General features: G+C 34.3%; 1 protein-coding gene across 2 annotated transcripts in view; it reads right to left on the reverse strand.

Moving 5' to 3' along the window:
* Positions 1 to 21,167, reverse strand: part of LOC142344061 (neuronal acetylcholine receptor subunit beta-4-like) — a 94,223-nt gene that overhangs the window by 24,410 nt on the left and 48,646 nt on the right. For both annotated transcript variants that reach the window (XM_075395538.1, XM_075395537.1), the window contains 2 exons: positions 11,446 to 11,550; positions 873 to 1,037 (listed from right to left, as the gene is read on the reverse strand). In XM_075395538.1, coding sequence (XP_075251653.1) covers positions 873 to 1,037; positions 11,446 to 11,550 — 270 coding nt within the window. The remainder of the gene's footprint in view (positions 1 to 872; positions 1,038 to 11,445; positions 11,551 to 21,167) is intronic.

Consider the following 21,167-nt stretch of genomic DNA (forward strand, 5'->3'; position numbering starts at 1 on the left):
TCGCCATTAAGTTGCTTTTTTGTGGAGTGAAGGAAACGCAAAGTTACTCTAAATTTTTTCTCATTTTATCTGCAAATTTGGAATCATTGCAGGTAATAATGTTAAAAATCGTTTAAGAGCTAAAGCTAAATTGTAATTTGGGTCGAGCGAGCTGAATTCCGGGTGAATAAGTTGCGTCGAGATGTGTACTGCTGTTCACTAGTGTCAAACTAACCCCTTGTGATGAGCGGATTCAAATCTTGCAATGTGATTCAGAACTTGCAGGATTCTTGTAAGAATCTTGCAAGATATCAATCCAAGCAAAAAAATAGATCATGGTACTAATGTCTTAGAAAACACCTTTGAGCACACTTCCCCTAGCTGTTTCATGTAACTCCGCCACTGCCCGTCCGGAGCAGTGGCGGAGAGTGAAAAAGGAGATGATAAATAGCCCTGAGTGAAAAAGGAGATGATAAACAGAACTGGAAAAATTAAAGTCGGTTTTTTAAATTGACGAGATGATTTTCCGACATGGTATTACTTTCTTGTGCTTAACGTTCATTTTCAGCTCGGCCAGGTGCCCCCTGTATCCGGATAATAAAAAAGAATGTGGATTCAAAATGCAAGAATCTGCAGGATTTAATTGCAGGCAGGATTTAAAATCTTGCAGAAATCCTGCAAGTTGGATTTAAAATCTTGCAAGAATCTTGCAAGAAATCTGTACTCTCTTGCAAGACAGCTTGCAAGATTCTTGCAAAATTTTGAGTTTTTTAATCGCTGGGGAAGTTATTTCATAAGCTATTTGGGTCGAGCATGCTCTTTTTATATCACTTTTTGCGCGAGCATGGTCTTCTCTTAAATCGAGGTGTAAACCTGGGAATTGTTCAACTAACCTAATGAATGCAGTTGGCAGTACTGTGTTGAGGAGCATAAACCATGGTCTTCTTCTAATGTGGAGACTGAACTCCAATTCGGTGTAGTTGCCCATCGGCTCCCAGCCCTCGTGGTACTGCACTTGGTACGAGACCAACTCCCACTCACTGTTTGTCATGTAGCTACTGTAGCAGAAACAGCGTAAAATGATCAATTTGCAGAATGGCTTTAATATTTATAATCAATGAGCAGGATAGCTTTCACCGTTAGAGCATATAAAATTGAGGATTGGTTTCCTTTTCCGCGTTACAAAGTGTCCTTTTAGAGGTATCTTTTCGGTTTTCGCATGAACAGAGAAATTAAGTCCGCTCTGTTGAAAGTTTGTGTCCAAAAAAGTAAATAGTCAGTAGGTGATTGAAATTGTAAATTAACTCATAATTACAGGAGCGATAATTTTACCGGGGGAAAAGAAACCAAAAGCCCTATTAGTGTAGCAAAACTTCAATAAAAGAATGAGTATAACGGGTAAAGCAACTCAATAATTTTCAAAGTTGTGTAAAAAATTATGTATTCTCCTGTGGAACGTATATTTGCATCCACAAGCCATTAAAAATTTGAAAAAATTCATAGTAAGACAAAAAACAAAACTTCATAAATGAAAACTTTTGAATGGCTGCTGATGTCAAATCATACCAGGGTCCATGTCAATGGCAACGGTACCATTTCCTAGGATCATTGATAGGGGCCCTAGTCTGATTTTATTTTACATATTAAAATGAGGCCTAATTCGTAGATTTGGTTAATATTTGAAATGATTCGTCACCAAATTCCTCTGAGGTTTCTGGGCCCCTAATGCACTCTATTAATAAAATGAAAAATGACTGTGCTGAGAAATTATGATAAAAAGCAACGTGTGCAATGAAATATTCATGCAGGGATGTCAAAACATGCAGGGGATCCTATTAGTTCAAATCCTTTCAAACAAAATCCTATGTTAAAAGTATCTAAGTAATTTAGGCACTTCACTCGGGTTTATCTTTCGGTGATAAAATATTGTACGGATAAAATTGTACCCATAAAAATTGATTCTTTGCTTCGAACAAGATTAAAAAGATTAAAATTTCAATTTTCAATCTGCAAGATTCAATAATTGTTCCGACCCCACTTGTGGGGGGGGGGGAACTATATACTCAAATGGATTTTTTTTGTTCAGTCAATTTTGGCCGATCGATATATTCATCGCAGAGAAATGTCAGTGGCATCATTAAAAAGCTGGTCCAGCGTAAATTCAAAATCAAAAAGATTTTTTTGATTTTTGTTTTTTTCGAGAGGTTATCGAGGATTGAAATTATGTGTGAACACGGGATATTTGTTCACTTTTAGTGTGATTTTTATTCAAATTAAGATATTTTCTATAATAATAGTATTTCAAAATTATATTTCGTGTCAAAAAATGAACCAATTTCGTGTTTCTAATAGACCAAAGGCAATAAAAAAGACTAGTTCTGGTCTCATAGGGAGCTGCAATATCAAAAAAATCGAAATCTATTTAAGAGCTTTTTTTATAAAACTTTATACTTTTTTTTGCTTTTTTAAGTCACCTAGAGACAAGTCACTTTTCATATCGAGATTCCGTTAATGACAAATCTCCTTTATAGTCAAATGAAGCCCAATGAATGAAACAATCGTTTTCAAGGAATTGCTTATGTTTTTTTTAAATTCGACTCATATTTTTAGTTTTCGTATTTTTAAATGAAATTTTGAACTTTTTTTTGAGGTTTTACTAATTTTTTGGAGTCTTATGTCATTAACATTAAACAATCATGAACTTATTATCGTAAACTGTAAGTCAGTCTCTGTGATGACAGCACCCTCATTCGTCCTACTGTAACCCAATTTGATCTAGTTGGCGGTATTATCTTCTAAATTTGGTAATATGACTTCAATGACACAAGATTTCAAAAAGTTTAATTTTTTTTTTGGATATTTCCGTGTTATTGATCACTTTTGAAATCCTATCACTTTATCCAAAAAATTACAGCTCCTATTGGCTTCAAGAAAACGTTCAGTGGATCACAGATGAATTTTTCAGAGAAAAGCTTATGATTTCAAATGGCTTCGGCCGTTTTTTTGTCGCACTTCTCTACTGAAATTTTGGTTTTTGTCTGATTTTGTTGTTGTTTTCATAGTTATAAGACTTGTTGTCATGTCTTATTGATCACCTTTGCATGACAAACATCCCCATAGTCCGATAGAAGCATTTTTGACTGTATTTATTGACCTCCGTTGAAATTTTTTGAATTAAATGGCTGTTAAGAATTGAAAAAAATTTTTTCGAAATTGTTTTTTGAGCATTAACCAATCTTAAAATTTTCGTGAACTGTTAGTCCGTCTCAGTATTGGCAGAACACCCTTGTTTTCTACTGAACCCCAAAAAAATTTCGTTGGCGGTTTAATCTTCTAAATATTGATTATATGACTTCAATAGCACAAGAATTTCAAAATTTTAAAACAAATAGGATATTTTCGTATTATTGGTTACTTTTGAATTCTTATCTTATTAGCCGAATAGTATACACTTTATCCAATTACTATTTTAACTTTATTGGCGTGGAAAAGACATTCACTGGATTACCGATAAAGGTTCCAGAGAAAAGCTAATGGATTAAATGGCTTCGAAATTTTCTTCTTGCACTTCTCCACTGAATTTTTGTTTTTGCCTGCTTTTGTTGTTGTTTTCATAGTCATAACACTCGTTCTGATCTCCTTTTGATTATCAATGCATTTCAAACATCTTTTTTCTTGCCATCATGTTATTTCCGAGCGTAGTTATTGACCTCCGTTAAAAGCTTTTGAGTTTAATGGCTATTAAGACTTTAAAAAATTTATTTCGAAAAATTATTTGAACAATAACCGATCCTAAACTTTTTTTGGTGGACTGTTAGTCTGTCTTAGTAATTAAAGGATCCTTTTTGATTGCCTATGCAGCCAAGATAATCTGGTTAGCGGTTTTATCTTCTACCTATTAGTTTTAAAACTTCAATGCCAATAGTTTTCATAAACTTTTTTTTAAGGTTTTGGGTAGTTTTTCTTATTTTTGGATCCTTTTGAAATCTTATTACATTATCTCAATACTGATAGTCCCCATTGATTTAGGGAAGGCGTTCAGCGGATCATATATAAAGTTTTCAGTGAAGAACTTATGATTTAAATTGCTTCGACACTTTCTTCTGGCTTTTTCTATTGAATTTTTGGTTGTTGCCCGTTTTTGTTGTTGTTTTCATCATCAATAACATGTGTTAAGGTCTTATTGACCAAATATGAATGGCCAACAAACTTTTTGTCCCATGGAGGCATAATTTAGCGTATTTAGTGGATTCATTTCAAAGCTAATGAAATTAATGGCGTTGTTACTACGAGTCTTCTCACAAATTTCGTGGTTCTAATGTATTTGATCATATTCGATTTTTTGAAACTATTTTGATAAAAAAGAAGAATCGCATTGCTAGTTAAAATTTAATTGAACATAAAAAAGTGTATTTTTTAATGCCTTCGACACTTTTCTCGCTCAATACTTTTTTTTTCTGAAATTGCTGTTTTTGCCTGTTTTTGTTCTTTGGGCAGCCGTACATTGCTGACAAGCTCTTACGCTTGTCATTGAGGATTGAATTATTGATGTTACCCAAATCAGTTAGTCAGTTTTTAGCCTTTAGTCTTATGATATACATTTTCAAACATTTTTAAAACTTTTCAGTTTTTATTGTTCTTTTCGTAAAATTGTAACTTTTTTTTCATCAATGAGAGGTCAAGTCGAATTTCTTGTATTCCAAAAAAAACATATCTACTGATATTATTTGTCACCGATGCTTTGTTTGTTGGACAATATGCGTTTTTATAAACGTTTTTTGAATGGTCATTTTTTGAGCTTCTTTTTCTCGTCTTTCAGAACAATCGCGTAGTAAAATATCCCAGTGGTATACAAATGTGGCCCAAATAAACTTATCTAATCTCTCAGTATAATTTCTGCAGCGGAATTAGTGGAAATAAGAATTGAATTAAAAATACATTAATATTCAGAAAATAGCTTATGATTTTTAATGGTAGCAATAGTTTGTGTTTTCGCAAATCGTTTCTAAGTTTTTAGGTTTTTCTTTAGTTCGTTTCTGAGGCTTAAACTAACCAAAGACAAGTCTTTTTGGTTTTATAGTAACTTTTTAGTAATTTATCAGGGATTTTTTAGTTAAAAGCTAATAATTCTTAAGACTTCTGATATTTCTTGTTTTAAAAAATGTTGATTAATTTTTGAATTTCGCCTCATTGATTGTTCTCTTTGTTGACTTGTAAAATAGTCTCATTAGGAAAACTTTTCGTCTGCTGTGTAGTTAGGAGAAATCAAATTTGAGTAGTTTAGGTTTTATCTGACTGCATTTTGACGTTGTTACAATGTGCTTTTAAATTTAGATAGTCAGTTTTTGCCGTGAAGGTTTTGTTTTTGCTAATTTTATAGTTGTTTTTTGTCTCACACGCTCTTTAAGGTCAGATCTCATTGGCGCTGTAGTAAGGCATGGCATTATGTAATTCAATTAGTAGATAGGTTGTGTAACGATTGTTTTAAACTCAAACATCTATTTTTGTTATTTCTTCAATTGGTTGAAAATTAAGTCAAAAATGTAGATGAGCTCGGGTCGGAACATCATGTGCGAACGCACCTTAACGAGCCGCCTGGTTACTCTTCAGCAATTTAACTTCTCTTAACCTATCTGTAGAAAAAATCATAAGTGCAACTTCGATAGCAATTTCAATGGTCAAACTTACATTACTTTTATTCGAAATTTTTCGATCAGTTTGATTCTGCCCAACATATAACAGTTCAAATTACCACAAATTTTGCTATCGTTAACTGGACAAAAAGGTAAAATTAATTTGACTAATTATGGTTGGCATTTGATTCACATAGTTTAAGTTTGTCGATTAAACAGAAATCCAAAAATTGGAATATAAACAGAGATAAAAACAAATTTTATGTAGTAAAAATCATTTCAAGTTTCTCAATTAATACGGTCAAACTCATTTTAGGAAAAACAATTGTACTGGTAAAATTAATTTTGTGTAAGACTCCAAATTCTCCAACAAATAATAGTTCTGTTTTGTTAGATTATTTTTGCTACATTAAAAACATGCTCGAAATGATAATGTCCTGCAAAACGTTAACGCCTATACTATGCACCGGTAAAAACTAAATCAAAATTAAAACATTTAAGTCATTTTGCTTTTAATCAGACTTCTGCAAAAACTTGTAGTTACAGTAGTAAAATATCGGAGAACCAAACACAAATATATCGTGTTTTACCCCAAAAAACCACCTACTACCTAGGTTATAAAGGTATGAAATTTGTTTTCTATTTCACATCGCTCTTTTTTTGTGTGTCAAGTAATTTGTTTTCAATGTTCATAAAGAAACAAACACAAAGCAAACGCTGTGTTTTTCTCATTAACAACGTTTTGTGCAAAAGAGGAAAATTAATATCCTGACTTCAAGTATTTGAGAAAACACGTTAAAAGAGAACTATAGATCCAAATGATAAAGAAGGAGGCTCGGTGATGTGCGTTCGCACATGAAGTTCCGACCCCTCTCAACTACATTTTTCACTTAATTGTCTACCAAATGAGGAAGAGATAAAAAAAATAACATATCAACACATCGTTCAACAAACTACTAAAAGATTAAAACAATTTACTCTAGAGGGCCTATGAGACCTGTGGCTACCATAATATGACTACCAGAAAAGACGGCAATAAAAATCAAATAGTTACAAATATTAATTACAAGCAAAATTCCTTGTCCATTTTTTGAAAACCACTGATAACCAAATCAAAATGGCATCAGATAAAATTTATACTCAGAAAATTAACCGGCACTTTTGGAACAAAATACGGGACTTTTCGTCAATGCGACTTGGCAACAAGTCGACTAGAAATGAGCAAAAGGGGCAAAGTTTTTTTTACATCGCTTTATTTTTTTGAAAAAAAGAAATAAATTCGAACTGATTAGGACATTACGCATCAAATGAAATCATTGAGAGTCGTACCTCAATAGAGAGCGACTGAGGTTTTTCATTATCCAGGATATGTCATACGACTACAAAATAAACGACAATTACAGGCAAAAACTAAGAAATTGCACGAAAAATTATGCACGAAAACGAAACGAAGTCCCCCCAATCAATTAAATTTTAAGCTAATCGCTAAAAACAATAAAATTCTTTGTTTGCATTTTTTGAAGGTAACAAAATTTGTAAACCAAATGGCGCCCATTGTTGTGATACAGTTAAAAGAGAACAAAAACATACAAAAAAGGGGCAAATATGCAAAAATCACGAAAATTGGTTTTATGAAAACTGGTTGTTCCAAGAAGAAAGACCATTTGAGGAATTTAAAACCGTTATGAAAGCAATCTGTATTTCAATAGATCAATGATGTGAATTGTATACAGAGATGCTTAGCTACCATATAACAGAAATAAAATTGGCAGATCTCAAAAATCTATCACTTTTTTTTATTAAAAACAAATATTTTCAAAATTCATAGCCAACAAAAAACTTTGGACTACAAGAGTAGACAGTTTGTCTTGCAACTGCTCGGAAAATAATTGCGACTGTTATGAATGAGACTAAATCATTAGACTATAAAATAACATTATTTACAAGCTGAACTAATAATTTTCACAAACAACTTTACGAAACCACAATTTTTGAAGCCAATAAATTTATAAGATATTAACCGCGAGAATATAACATCTTCATCTGCGTCTCCTTTGACCATTTTAACGTCTTTTTGTAAAACGACTATCACAAAATGACAACAAAAAGAACCACAAAAACTGAAAAGTATCTAAACTTCACAAAATTCTTCCGAAACAAATTGTCTAAGCCTTGAAGACATCATTTAAAATTTTTAAACAAAAGAAAAATTATTGTTTGATTGAACAAAAAAAAGCTCTAAATAATGAGGCTAATTTACGAAAATGATACAACATTGTGTAATACGAAAAAAACGAAAAACCAGAACAAAAAGGGATAAGTTGAAGAATACTATTACTCTTTTTAAAGAAATTTATTTCGAAAGTCAAAACAACCATTAGCTATTTACCGATATCAGTTTTTAAGTTCATTTATTATCTGTAGTTGGCCGCTGAGACCTTTCAATTACACAATATTAGGCATATGACAACAAAAATTAACAACAAATAAGGGGTAAAAATAAAAAACTCTACCCATTTCTGCAAGAGAACGGTGTCGCAGCCCTTCAAACCATATGTTATGAAATTTAAATAAATGTTCAGTTTCAAATGTTGTAAAAATTTTTCAGTTAGATTGTTAAATAATGCTACAATTTAAAAAAGAAACAAAAACAACAGCAAGAATGGGAAATTATGCAAAAAAATCAGAAAATTTTGTATGAAAACTCGTAGTACCAAAACAACAAAACTTTCTGTTAAAATAAGCGGCCACAAAATAAGTTTGTCTTCTATACAGAGGAGAGATTAACCTGTACTTACTGAGAATAAACGAAATGTTGACTAAAATAATATAAAAAATTGACAAGTTCAAAATATCACAGACATTTCCTTAAATCAAATACATTCAAAAACATAAGAGACATTAGGTAACAACCGAATGAATAGAAAAGGTTCACTTGCACCTCATAAGGAAGAAGTTTAGATCTTTGAGTGGTTAAACTTTAAAATCTGACTGCCAAATAATAACAATTGAAGGTAAAAGACAAGAATTCAGTTATATTTTACTAAAACTCTTCCTCAAAGCCATAAAAACCCTTTGGTTCTCTGAAAACAACTGTTTCTACATTCGGCGTCAAATTTACGTAAATTGAAGCTGTCATTAACGGAGCCGTGAATCAAAAAATTGTCGGTAATTAACATTAAAAGAACAAAAGCAAAATATTTTGAAAAAGGCAGCATCAAAAAAAAACCAAAAGTCTCTGATTCTAAGAATCCATATTGTCGAACCTCTCCCTGATTTTGTTGCGCGCCAGAAAACTGACCAAATTTTCCAAATGTTTGCCAATTAGACCACTTGTTGCGTGGAATTCCTCAAATATTAAAAGAAGAACGATGCATTTTGTATAATTATCGAGTTAAATCTGCAAAAAAACGGCAAAGTGTTAACTCCAGAAGACTTTCATACGGCGCCTAATTGCATTTAGCAATCTTTTTGAAATTAATATGTCTGTTTTAAGGTTTCTGGGTCATTAAGTCTGGCAAACAAAGTGGACCAAAAAAGCATATTTTGTGCCATTTTTGATGAGAAAAGTTTGAATTTTGAAAAATTTATCAAAAATTTTAGCCAAGAAAACTTCAATCAAACAATTCAGCCACGCTCTTCCATCTCTAACAGTAACAACAACACTCTCTCGTTAAAGAATGTAACTTGTTTTGAACTATATTAGCGAAATTGTGACAAATTTTAGCACAAATTTCTGAAATTGTGAACAAAAACAGTCGAATGTTCACAAAACTTGAAACCTCGATAACTCCCTGTAAAAAACAGAATTCGAAAAAATCCTATTAATTCCGTACTCCTCGCTAGACGGGCTTTTCAATGATACCACTCACAATTCTCTACGATGAATATATCGATCGACCAAAATTGACTGAACAAAAAGAAACCCAGTTGAGTATATAGTTCCTCCTCCCAACTAAAGTGGGTTCGGAACAAATATCTGCATTTATTAGAAACAACTTGATCTGATAATAGCCAAATCGAAAATAGAATCTTGTGAATAATTTTGTTTCTTCGTCATCCAAGAGACAAGTATAACATGGAAACTAAGGTTTTAAATCCTATTTTCAGAGTTTTTTTGTCGATGCTATGGCCTGATTGGTAGGTTCTTTTAAGTAACGCAATATCGAAAACAAACTTGGCAAAAGTGCGAAAAACTTAGCATGGATTGTTGACTTTTGGATAAAAATGTAATCGTAGAATTGATTTTTTCCTGTTTTGAACAATATTAATAATTTCAAAGAAATCGAGAGAACTTTAAAAAAAAAGAGAGAACTTTTATTAAATTGTACTTTTACATTGTTCCCCTATTCTCACTTTGTTTTGATCATACATTTGTGACATTGGATTTCGGTATACTTCTGATAGATATATAATTGTTGAAGACTTGGCTATGGGTCTAGGCAATATAACCCCAGGGAAAAAGCTCCAACTAATTTTAGATAATAAATAAAGCACCAAAAAAAGGAGATAGACACTCATGGAAATGAACCCACATGTTAACATTGAATTATGTTAGTGATAAGTTGTTCCGAGTTTGTTCCGAACAAAAAACCATTGAAAAAATTTATTGTTTTCCTGCTTTTTGTTTTCTCTCATCACTAGCATTGTTTGTTTTCTTTTTTCAAAAAAAAAAAATGGATTGTTAGTAAATTCAATACTCTGTTTTTACAAAGAGATTTAAATCTTCGTTTTGCAAAAGCATGACAATTAGTTTTGACATTTTTTCTTTAAAAACAATGAATGGTAAAATCTGTTGATAAGAGCAGCTAGGCCTTTATTCGAAGAAATGAAAAGAACTTTTTCATCACATTTTTCTAGATTTTTGTATTTTGAACACATGAACCTTGGAGAACTCTTCACACTGTTTTAATCATAAAAATATGCGTGTTTATGCAACTATATCAACTATTTATCAATTCGATGACAATGAAAAATTTGGAATTTTTACCTTTCAGATTGAAGCACACTGTAAAAATTACGTTTTGTTTAGTTTGCTTGATTATTTAGGCAAATTATTAGTTTAATTTTTAAAAAAAATTTTAATACGACAACTATGGATATACTTCGGTGTTGTTGATAAAATTCAATCAATGTAAAACTTAATCGAGAATACATTCTAAACTTCTCCAAAGATCTTATTTTCAATTACAAATCTAATGAATTTGTCGTGAAAATTAACTGAGTGAAAAGGATGAGTTTAGTCAAATTATTTTTCAAATTCATTTTTCACCCCCCCCCCCCCCCTGGCCGGTCCGCTCTTCGTCACACGTACCAACCACCATTCCCCTACCAAACCCACCTCCAAATTGTTTGCTCAAATTAATCACTGTTTTGAAACGTAATTGGTATTCTATTCCGCATAAGTTTATTTATAACCGTTAGTATTTTTAAATACAATTCATTTGTTTTAGGTAGAGTATGGGGAGGTTCGAGGCTTCAAAACAAAGTTTTGAATTTATTGAAACTCTATTTGTGAGACTACATGTCGAGATTGGATTCCATCACATCTACTCTGAATGTCGAAATACTATTGTGATTTTGTCGAAGATTATTGTGGTCTTCCAATTATGGCCCCCTTCCCCCCCCCCCCCCCCCCCATAAAATTATACCCCCCTAAAGGCATAGTTACCATAATTGGGAGGGAGTATAATATGCAACTGCAATGGGTAAAAATTTGGGGACCACTGAAATGGGGGGGGGGGGGGGGGTGTTATAATGGTAAAGATGTAAAGATGTGTTGATTAAATACCAGATATACTAAGTGAAAGAACAGATAAGGAAATTTACTTACAATGTACCCGCAGCAAAGTTCCCGGGTTTCACATCTACCTCGAATGGTTTGTAAGTCCAGGAGCCAATGTTGATTGTGCAGTTATGGGCGTCAAAGGGGAAGTATCTGAAAACATGACATCCAAATAAGGAAAAACAGACAGACGATCACAATCATACACATATTAATCCCTGACTTCCTTCGAACTTTGTTTACAAAAATGGCGGTTGTTAATATAAGATATTCCAGGAACAAAGCTATACTTTCGCTCAATATTAGACCTAAGACAATTGTGCTCAAGGGGCCTCAAGATCATCTAAATCTAAAGCTGACGTTCTTGAAATGCCTTGTGTCGACTGCACTGGTCGGTGTAACTATATTTCTATTGTTTAAGAGTTTCAAAAGTAGCCCCCCTCCCCCAACCCAAAACAATACGGCCATATTTTTAGGCATCTTTTCCCTTTCAACCATCCCCCCCCCCCCCCAGTACGCCATGCATCCCGCTTTCAGAGCACGTGTCAATCCATAATAAGCCGTTATGTAAAAATATGGCACCTGCGCTTGTCGGGGGTGCAAATAATACGGCACCCACTATGCTGGACGGGGGGGGGCACAAATGGAAAAGATTCATTTTTAGGCCTGCATAATGGAATATATATACAATGTGATTTCTAATCCAGCCTCTTTTTTGGATTATACAAACCATTATCTGTGCAAAAATGCACGGCAGTTTGTTCACATAAGCTAATAGAAACAAAAATATAGTTCAGGGGTAAGGAAGCACTGTTCAAGCTTCTTGCATATCATTCCAGAAAGTACCATATGTATGAAACGGTTGAATTTTCTTGATGGCGGACAAGGTGATGCTAGTATCATAAAAATAATAATATTACATTTGTTTTCAGTACGATTATAATAACAACAAATGTTTATAACTTATTATTTGCTTTAGAGACGTACCGAACGGATTCTAGGAGGCATTTTTCATCTTTGAGAACCGTTTCAGAGCTGTTGAAATTCAATCACTGTACTTCTAAACGTGCTTGAAGTAATTTTTGATCAAAATTTTTGCATAAAAACGAGTAGCCAAATTATCCCAAGAAAGTAGGAATTGATTTATCTAGAAACTCAAATCTATATTACTAATATAGTTCTTCAATAAACAGCACAAAAAGCGTAAGTGGTAAAAAAGGAGCAAGAACCATGAAAAGAAAGTGTTTCTTTATTGTGTTTAAAAAGTCTGCAAGAATAAGCTTTAAAAAAGCCGAGTCAATAATAAAATTGTCAAAAAAGAAGGTAGCATTTCTCACGATCCGTTTTACTTTTACATATGTCAAATTTTGCATAAGAGTTAAACAGAATTTGAATCCAAACGGATGTGCGCTTTTTTGTTTTTTTTTCAACTTTTTTATAAAGAGTTTTGTTTTATCCAATTTTCATTGTCAAGCAATCTCAATATTTCTCTATTTAGGAAGCCGTTAGTTAATTTTTGCTTGAGTGTTCTTTTCTGAAAACTTTAGATAATAGTTTCAGAGGCACAGAAAGGTGTAGTTAAAAATGGGATCGTTTTTGTTTTTGGCTCCAGAAGATCTAAAGAAACCCAAAAAAATGTCCTCAATAAGAAGGTAGTTTTTCTGATACTGTAATTTATGAAAATTGGTCTGACACTTGACTGATTGTTGTCAAACTGTTAAAAAATGGAATTTCAGGTTAAAACTCAAATTTATTTCGGTTACTACTGAAATAACAGGTTTGCCAAAAAACAGTTTTATGCAAAACTTAGTATTAAAACATAGCGATAATATATCTCTAATTTGAGTTATTCGGTATATTATTAAGAAAATAGGAAATGCTTTATCTAGAAACTCAAATGTGTATTAGTAATTTAGTTTTTCAATAATTAGCACAAAAAGCGTAAGTCGTAAAAAGGGGGCAAGAACCATAAAAAGAATGTGTTTTCTTTATTTTTGTTTAAAAAATGTCTACCAGAATAAGCTTTAAAAAAACCGAGTCAAAAAAATATTTATCAAAAAAGAATGTAGCTTTTCTCACGATCACTTTTTTTTATATGTGTCAAATTTTGCATGAGAGTTATACAGAATTTGATTCCGAACGGATATGAGCTTTTTATGTTTTTTAACGTTTCTATAAAGAGTTTTGTTTTTATCCATATCTTATTGTCAAGCCATCTCAATATTCCTCTAATTGTTAGGAAGACGTTAATTTTTTTTTTGCTTGAGTGTTTTTTTTAAAAACTCTAGAAAATAGTTTCAGAAGCTCAGAAAAGAGTAGTTAAAAACGGAATCGTTTTGGTTTTTGGCTCCAGAAGATCTAAAGGAAACCAAAAAATGTCCTCAAAAAGAAGTTTTTCTGATGCTGTAATTTATAAAGATTGGTCTGGCACTAGACTGATTGTTGTCAAATTGTTACATAATGGCTTTTCAGGTTAAAACTCAAACTTATTTCGTTTGCTACTGAAATAATGGGTTTGCCAAAAAGCAGACTTATGCAAAACTAACTATAAAAACACAGCGACAATGCCATCTTAATTTTGAGTTATTCAATTTATTATTAAAGCTAGTTCAAATTCAAAAGAGGGCCGTTGTCAGTTAACCTGGTTTTCCTCAGTTTTTCTATGCATATTCGAAGTTTTGCTGAACTTTGGTGTTAATAGCTTCCTTATGGCTCTGTCATACGGGATTGATATTACCCTCAGAATATCCATCACCGTTTTCTAGTTCATGTTAGTCATTTGAAGGACAGGTGTTTCAATTTAGTTCTTATTTCAGTTCATACTACTTATTCTAAAGTTTGTTCATATCTTAGACAGGAAACTCTCTGATCACGCTGGTAAACATTTCTTGAGCATTTCCTGTTAAGTGATTAACTTGTGAAATAAAGTTACTTCCTTTTTGATTTCAATTTGCTTAATTTTAATTCTCATTCTCCCATTTGCACTGCTAAAATTCAGTTCTAATTTAAAATTAGTAAATCGCTTTTCAAATACGCTTGATCAATTGGTATTGAGCCACTCGCGCCGCGAATACCCGTTTCACGAATTGAGAATTTCAATAACCTAAAGGTACTTGGCAAACGCGGCACAATTGGCTTGGCTACTAGTTCAGAAAGCATTTGCGACCCGATTGACTTGTGCAAAACTAATCGAGTATAACATGGCGCAGTCAGCAGCTGAGTCTAGAAAGACGCCCCATCACGTTGCCGCATTCTGGGAGAAACCAATCGTCACTCCACCACTTTCGTGGGACAAATAGACGCAACAATGGAAGTTGGCCTTGTTGGCGAAAGGAGGGATTCAACTTGAACTCCTGTTGAGTGGACCACCCTCTACAGTAAAATACCCGCCCGAACCGACATACGAGGAGCCCGTGGAGAACCATACACATGCAATAGAAAGGGACTGAAAAGTCACGTATGATCGTTTCGTATTCTGGTCATATAAGCAACAAAAAGGCGAATCCGTTGAAAGTTTTTACGGTTGCTAAATCGAACAGGTGGAAAACCGCAGTCTCGGGGATGAGGAAACTACTCTCATCAGAGACACCTTTATTTTTAACATGTTAGACCATGATACTCAAAAAGAATTGTTGAGAGAAACCGTTTCACCTACAAAAGCACTCAGGGTCGCAATACAAATGGAAATGGGGGCACAAAACCAGCAGAAAATAAATCAAAATTTGAATATAGCCACCAATTCGGTTAAAGCTGTCAACAATTTCCCAACCCGCAATCGCAACCCGAATTACCAAACAACTCGTAAGGACTTCACTCGGTACCCATCCGTACCCCAAACTATCAGTACACTAGCATTTGTACCAATTGTGGCCAACGATGGAGCCACAACCACCGTCAAATTTGCCCCGCGATTGGGAAAAAGTACAATAATTGTGGTATAACCGGACATTTTGCGAATAAATTCAGAAAAGTGAAAAAACCACACCGACAATCATCTAAATCACCAGAAACGAATGTCAATCAAATCGACAAAACGGCTGAAAAAAGTTATGATAAGAATCTGTCAATTATATAACTAGCTATCAACAACTATATGATCAAGTCTATGACTCCAACTACGATAGTGATTCACATGATTATGTGTCTGCCATCTCTTGTGATTCGGCAAACCAACTGGAACCTTTAAAAGCTAAAATACAGTTTTAGAAAGTACAAGCAAACGCAATGATTGATTCTGGAAGTGTAGTTAGTCTAATCATTACAATACTAGCAAACAGATCACTCCGAACTACACCATCTGCAAAATGGATCACTATAAAGCAAAACAGAGACTTAAAAAGTTTTTCAAACGAACCGATCAAAGTGCTGGGACAACTCGCAACAATGATGATAAAAATAACTGGACATGCAAAGAAGCCCATCTAACAGTTGTGGAAGACGGACATGATATCATCATCGGAAAAGACATGTGCACTAGTCTTGGCCTCTCAATTGTCGAACAACAAACCGAAAGCGGTAAAGGTGTTAATAATATTAATAATTCCACATGTAAAATTAAAGTCACAATCGCGGCACAATTTTCCCATCTAGTCTTCAGAATTGGCCTTTCAAAGACACATGTAGCGAAATCCAAATTTCATCAAAAGTTTACAGCAAAGCATCAAAAAGGTCGACACGTTCCATTAACTTACAAAGTAGGGTCACGGCGGAGTTAGATCCTTTACAAAATGAAGGTGACATTGAAAAATTATCTAGCTGCTCGGACGAACATTTCATATCTCCAATCGTGATTACAGTAAAGAAATATCAATAACCAAACATCGACATGTTATTAGACACAATCTCACAACACCTCAAAAACGGCCAACAAGCATATTGTTCAACACTAGATCTCAAATATGCTTATAGTCAATTACAATTACACAAAGATACTGCAAAACACTGTAACTTCAATATCACTTGTGGAGAATCCACTGGCACTTATATATTCAAACCAGGATTCTACGGTCTCACTGACATGCCGGCAGAAATTCAAAAAGCCATGGACTATACAGCCTGATAGGTCTTCAAAATACCTATTGTTTTTTAGATGACATCATAATTGTTAACACAGGTACTGAATCCGATCATCTGGCTTATGTCACAAGATGCCTCAAAAACTTAGACGAAGATAATTTGAGAATTAATCTTCAAAAATGCCATTTTGCAAAAGCAGAAATTGAATGGCTGGGGCATAAATTTGTTCAAACTGGCATATCACCACTTGAATGTAAAACTGCAGCTATATTAACAATACCACTACCATCAACATTAAATTGTTTGCGATCTTTCCCCGGGTCAGTACATTATATTGGCAAATTCATACCACACCTTGCACAACTCTTTCACCCAGTTAGACCACTTCTCAAAGAATCTACTAAATTGGTTTGGACTGAAGAACATACCAGACAATTTAATTTAATAGGGAAAAGATTGCCGCGAGCACCGAAAACAGCCAATATAATCCGAAATTAGACGTCAGAGTAAAATGTGACGCTTTGCATTCTGGTTTAAGAGCTGCACTTGAACAAAATACCCCCGACGGTTGGAAGCCTATAGCATTTGAATCGCGATTTCTAAACTCAACGAAAGAACGTTACAGTGTTAACAAACATAGAGATATTGGGAATAGTTTGGTCAACCGATTATTTTAATTATTATTTGCATGGAAAAATTTTCACTGTCCTAACAGATCATCGTGCATTATTATCCATACTAAAAAAACACAGATCAAATAAATCCTACAACAGCCGACTTTCTGGATGGATTGACCGATTGCCCAAAATTCACACAGAATCCATCCGCATCAGAATATCTCAATCAATTCAATTGCTAAAATGCCACGAGCAAAGACCAATAAACATACTCCAACGAAGGCCCGAGTCACCTTCTTGGATAATTCTCCTTCCACACCGGCTACAAATACATCTTCAAACACCGAAACAGCTCCATCCGGCAGTGTTGTTGATGCTTGCGCTTCACGGATACCCTAAACAAAGTTTTCAGTAAGAAGTTGCTAGCAATCCTCACTGGAAAAGGCGCGATTTTGAAAGAAGTTCGCGATTGTGTCCTCCGAGTTGACTCAGACAGGTTAAAAGAGGTCAGCCCATATATCTTCTTCTACTGGCGGGATCTTCGTGTGAAACATGGTTGCATTTGTCTCGACGAACGGATTGCAATCCCCAAGGCAATCAAGGATGCAGTGTAAGAAGACATCCACTCCACACAACCAAGGAGTTTTGCTATGCTATCTCTAGCACAGAATGTTTGGTGGCCTTATATCCACCGGATATTATGGCAAAAACAAGCGAGTGCAAGGCATGCACGAAAACTGGTAAGAATCTAAAATCAATGATTCCGCATTGCAAATGGTAACTTTTGCCAAAAGGTATTGAACCGAATGACGAAATCCAAATAGGTTTTGGTGTGCCAATTATTAACGAAAAAGGCACAGAACAATATTTCATTACATTCATAGATAGATACTCAAAACACCCTACAGCAGAAATATTAAATAACGCCTCTGGTACAATTGTAATCAAAATTCTAAATAACTATATAGATAATCACGGTGTGCCCAGAACTATTAGATTAGACCAAACTAGATGTTTTACGGGTAAAAAGTTTGAAACATTCTGTACAGAAAATAATAATACACCTATATATGCACCTGCAGATGACCATAGAGCTATAGGCTTACTAGAACGAATTATCCAAACAATTAAACGTCAGTTGCCATGTATGAAAACACATTTAAATAAAAATTTTAAATTGGAAAAATCACTCTATGCAATCATACAACGATTAAGAATTTCAAAACAAAAAACAATCAACATTACACTATTCGAAGTACATTTTGGTAGAAAATGCAACACGCCAATTTCAAACATCACGACGAAATCAAATAATAAAAAGTTAAACTATAATAAAATATTTAAACATTATTTAGATGAAGATACAACTCCGGGCAGGTCATACTCGACAGCAGAACAATGGGCAGACACGGCCTTGTATTCTGACACAGAAATAGAGAAAGCGATTTGTGCAGCGAACAGTCGAGCCCACGAGGAACAGGAAAAAATGAAGGATGGCGAATCGCGGCTCATGTGGTCGGAAGGAATAGCGAGACCAATCCCGCGTAGCGAACGGAGAGTTCGTGTCAAAATTGCACGACAATTCACGCAAGTCAAAGACAGAAAACGAACTTGGATAGGTTGTACAAAGTTCTCGCCCCATGCAGCACAGTTGGAAAGATAAGCCCAACAACAAGCATAATTAAAGAACCGAATAGACCGGAAGTTCGGGTAGGAAATTCCGATATTGCAAAATTCGGATCAAGGAATGAACGAGACACTGATTTCGGACAGTACATCGAACGAAAACCTAAGAAAATACACGAGAAAACACTCGAGCAGAAAATTACAAATCATCGAAAGGGTTTAGTCCGGAAAAACCTGGGTAGCAAAAAGATCAAGTGAAATAAACGACAATCTGTTGATGTCAGTGTCATTTCGTCAGGAAAATCTTTTATATCGACCTCAAGCAACGTTGCACACGCACTCAGAATGCGAATTCCCAAACGTAATCCAAAACACGATGATGCTTTTATTAATAGACCGGACTTAACTCGAATCCTCCATTTCAGTCCATCTGTACCACTTGCCGCACCGCCTACCCAATTTATTACAGCTGGACCATCTGCACCACAAGTGGCTTCATCAAAACAACTAACACCTATGCTGCGCAAAGAGAAGCGAAAATTACGTTGAGCGATACATCAGGTTCCGACACATCATCGCTCAAAAGAAGCAAACGATTACTAAAGAAACAGAAAAAGTCGACAACATAGTCATCAATCGTAGAGAATATACAGAGCTTGGAAGGTTATTCAGCTGAGATACCTATCTCAGACACAACATTTATTGGAGAGGTGTCGCCACGGAATCCTAATGGGAGATGGTCCATCGATCCTAACCCAAATCTATCTAGCGAAATGACAGTCTTAGAAGCGGAGGCACAATCTGAGTCGGATTAAACTCAAAACTATTTGAACTTTATGTCTATTTGTTATTTAATTTTTTAATATATATTTAACCAGTGAATAAGTGCTAATTTTCTGATTTTATCTGCTAATTTCATTCTCCAACAGGGGGAAATGTCATACGGGATGGATATTACCCTCAGAATATCCATCACCGTATTCTAGTTCACGTTAGTCATTTGTAGGACAGGTGCTTCAATTTAGTTCTTATTTCAGTTCATCCTACTTATTCTAAAGTTTGTTCATATGTTAGACAGGAAACTGTCTGATCACGCTGGTAAACATTTCTTGAGCATTTCCTGTTATGTGATTAACTTGTGAAATAAAGTTACTTCCTTTTTGATTTCGATTTGCTTAATTTTAATTCTCATTCTCCCACATGCACTCCTAAAATTCAGTTCTACTTTAACATAAGTAAGTCGCTTTTCAAATACGCTTGCTCAATTGATATTGAGCCACTCGTGCCGCGAATACCCGTTTCACGAACTGAGAAGTCAAAGAACCTAAAGATACTTGGCAAACGCGGCGCAATTGCCTTGGTTACTAGTTCAGAAAGCATTTGCGACTCAATTGACTTTTGCAAAGTAATCGAGTATAACAGGCTCAGAGGCACTATCTTTTTTGAACAACTTAAGCTTCTATTTTTTCGTATTCTTGTAATTTCTTATCTTGTTCATGCCTATTTTTTGATGTCTGTTTTACTTTGAGTGTCCCAATCAATGTTATTATCATTAAAAAGTGTTGTCTGATCTTCCCAGAAAGCATTAAAGTGGGCATTCGTTAGAATATACTTTTCTGGTTTTCGTCGTTCTGTAGTCGAATCGCTACAGTACATTAAAAATTATTTCTCTGTTTCAGTTGTTATGACTGGCAGTAATATGGTTCCTTTAGCTCTGAGAACGCATTGAAGTACTGTAGGCTGAAATAAAAAAATACTAATATTATTGATTCTTGTTCAGAGTAATCAAACAGAAACCTTTGTTTAGTAGTTTTTCAGTTTCAACCCACATAAAAACTGGAAGAAACTCACGAAAAGATTCCTACTAACTCAAAGCTAAGTCAAATATGCTTATTCTCATGCGGAAATTTGTGTTAATCTATTAGTTATTAATTATAAGTTATTTTTGAAGACACTTCTTTTGTTGTAAAATCTGCACTTTCATATATTTTTGAACTCAAAAAGTGGTTTTTGTTCATTTTTGCCAAAACATTAGCATCTGAAAGTGTTTACATTTAAGACCGCTTGCAATCCCAAATCGTCAACAAATTGACAAAGATTTCACAAGAGACAACACGAACATCGGGTGATACAGCAACAAGTGCAGAGATTAAGTGTTAGTAAAGTGTGTTTCTTGGTTAAACTGGGTTCCAAACGTATACCGAAGAACTATGGGAGTAAAAGGAAAAGCAGTCTAAGTTACGACACTTTATACGCATGGACGGACACCTACGAGCATTTGAATTAATTCACACTTGCCGAAAATGATTGGAGCTGAAACGGAAACACTTTTTTCGAGTTCCACGGTTTAAAATTTGAATAATCTTGGGGGTATTATATGTGTTATGATGCAAGTTAGAACCCAGGCTGATCTCGGACCGAATTGGCCTTTAATCAGACCCAATCAAGCGCATAGTTGTCAATCATGCGCTCTGAATTACATAGTTTGACGACTTCAAAAACGCGGGCTAG

This window comes from Convolutriloba macropyga, chromosome 8, assembly GCF_964194025.1.
Source record: "Convolutriloba macropyga chromosome 8, txConMacr16.3, whole genome shotgun sequence".
Taxonomy (NCBI): Eukaryota; Metazoa; Xenacoelomorpha; order Acoela; family Convolutidae; genus Convolutriloba; species Convolutriloba macropyga.